The following is a 2,047-nucleotide window of genomic DNA, read 5'->3' as shown; positions in this document are numbered from 1 at the left end:
CTCTGTCATAGTGAAAAGGGTATTTTGGGCCTCAATGTAATGAAAATTTCATAAATCTTTTGAATAGGAATAGAATTTGCATTTTGAAAATGTACTTTCGCTTATGTGAGTTTTTTTTTCTCTTTCAAGATGGCGTGGCAAGGCTGATGTGATGATCTGATGGAGTCCCTCAGCAACGTGGTAGAGGTTGTTGGGCGTCAAGCAGAAATGATGTAAACTATGGGCAATAATCTTCAACAAGCGACTCAGTGGCGCGAGACTCCTTTTCCAACCCCAGCTACCACAGTACCCTACAAGCAATTCATGGGTATGAACCCTCCGGCAATCAATGGCATGACGACTCCTGATGCAGCTGAGTGTTGGATTCGGGAGATACAGCGGATCTTCCGCGTTCTTCAGGTGGGTGAAGAGCGGAAGGTCGATTTTGGGACGTACCGGTTACGAGAGGATGCAGAGTGTTGGTGGGCAACTACCCTCGAGGTAAAGTTTGCCAACGGGCCAGTGACTTGGGAGCAGTTTATTGAGGTCTTCTATGCGGCTTACTTCCCAAAGCACAAGCGTAACCGAAACATGCAGGAATTTCCGGACCTTCAGCAAGGAAGTGCTTTAGTGGCAAAGTACACCACGAGATTCCGTAGTATGGAGCGCTACTGTTTGAATCTTTACACTAATGAAGAGGACCGTGCAATGAAATACACGTGGGGACTAAAGTCAGCATTACAGACGAAGGTCTACACCCGTGGACCCAAGACTTTAGACGAGGCCATCGAGGTGGCTAACCTTCTGGACTAAGATTGGTCTGAGTCCCAAAGGAACCAGCCATTTTGAGAAAATCAACAGTCAGGCCAAAAGAGTTGGCCTAAGAAGAGACACTTCTAGAAGAACTCTGGCGGGAGGAAGTTCACTCCTCCAGAGAAGAAGCAAAGATTCCAGAGCAACCCCAAATCTCAGCCACAACAGAAGGCACCAATAGCTGCACCCGGATGCCTGAAGTGTTTGATGGATCATCCTGGCAGGTTGTGTCCCCGGGACACAGGAGGATGTTTGTACTATGGCAAAATGGGTCAGTATATTCATGAGTGTCGAAAGAAGATGGCAGACGAAGCTAGGAAGGGTGCACCAGGATTTTCGCAACCTCTTCAGCAACGTCAGCAACCTTAGCAGTCGAGGCTTTCAGGACAAAAGACTGTGGCAGGTCGTGCTTATGTGGCTACCATGGAGCAGGTGACCAAGGGAGAATTGGTCCAAGGTACGGTGCTGGTAGCCGAACAAACAACTTTTACTTTGTTTGATTATGGTGCTTCACATTCATTTATCTCTGATAGATTTGCTAGGAATTTGTTTACTCTGGTAGAAACTTTGAATTTTCTGTTAGAAGTTCACACCCCGACGGGTGATCGATCCCTCTGTATGAAATACATCTCTGGTATTCCTGTATCTATAGCGGGACAAAGTTTGCTAGCGGACGTCATTCTGCTAGACACGACCAAGTTCAACGTCAATTTAGGCATGGATTGGTTGTTTTAGTTCCATGCCAAAGTTCTTTGTAGAGAAGGCAAGGTAGTGCTTTCTCCGCCCAATTTTCCCATACTAGAGATTTGCTTCTCTCGACCAATGAAAGATCACCGTCTGATTTCGTCATTTAAGGCTCAGAAGTACCTCCATAAGGTAGATGTTGCTTTTTTAGTCAGTCTGGTACCAGTTGAATCAGTGTTGACTCCTATCGAGAACCTTGAGGTGGTTCGGGAATTTCCCGATGTGTTTCCTGAAGAATTGCCAGGATTGCCTCCTCAACGAGAAATTGAATTTTGCATCGAGTTGTGTGATCGTTGCAAATTTTTTCCTTTTCCCTTTTCTCTCTTTTCTGCCCTTTTTTTCCTTTTTGAAGGGGAAAATGAGAGAAAGAAGAGAGAAGAGAAAGAAAGAAAAAAAAGAAACTCTTTTGCAAGGTCTCACTTGACCTTTATTTAAAAAAGATTTTAAAATTACTCACCTCCGTTTTAAAAATTTGCGAGAAAATGATGGAGAGATGACATTCGCTCGTCAG

At 44.8% G+C, this 2,047-nt stretch overlaps 1 protein-coding gene across 1 annotated transcript; it reads left to right on the top strand.

Moving 5' to 3' along the window:
• The first annotated feature begins 219 nt into the window (after positions 1–219).
• LOC149815665 (uncharacterized) lies at positions 220–792 on the top strand. Its single transcript, XM_089990599.1, has one exon. It carries the CDS (start codon positions 220–222, stop codon positions 790–792), a length of 573 nt encoding a protein of 190 aa, XP_089846725.1.
• The last annotated feature ends 1,255 nt before the right edge of the window (positions 793–2,047 follow it).

The sequence above is a fragment of the Nuphar pumila genome, chromosome 15, assembly GCF_984573655.1.
Source record: "Nuphar pumila chromosome 15, dmNupPumi1.hap1.1, whole genome shotgun sequence".
Classification (NCBI taxonomy): Eukaryota; Viridiplantae; Streptophyta; class Magnoliopsida; order Nymphaeales; family Nymphaeaceae; genus Nuphar; species Nuphar pumila.
This window is presented reverse-complemented; position numbering and strand designations above follow the sequence as displayed.

Excerpts from the sequence above, each read along its gene's own strand:
- LOC149815665 (XM_089990599.1), top strand. The coding sequence starts at position 220 with ATGGGCAATAATCTTCAACAAGCGACTCAGTGGCGCGAGACTCCTTTT.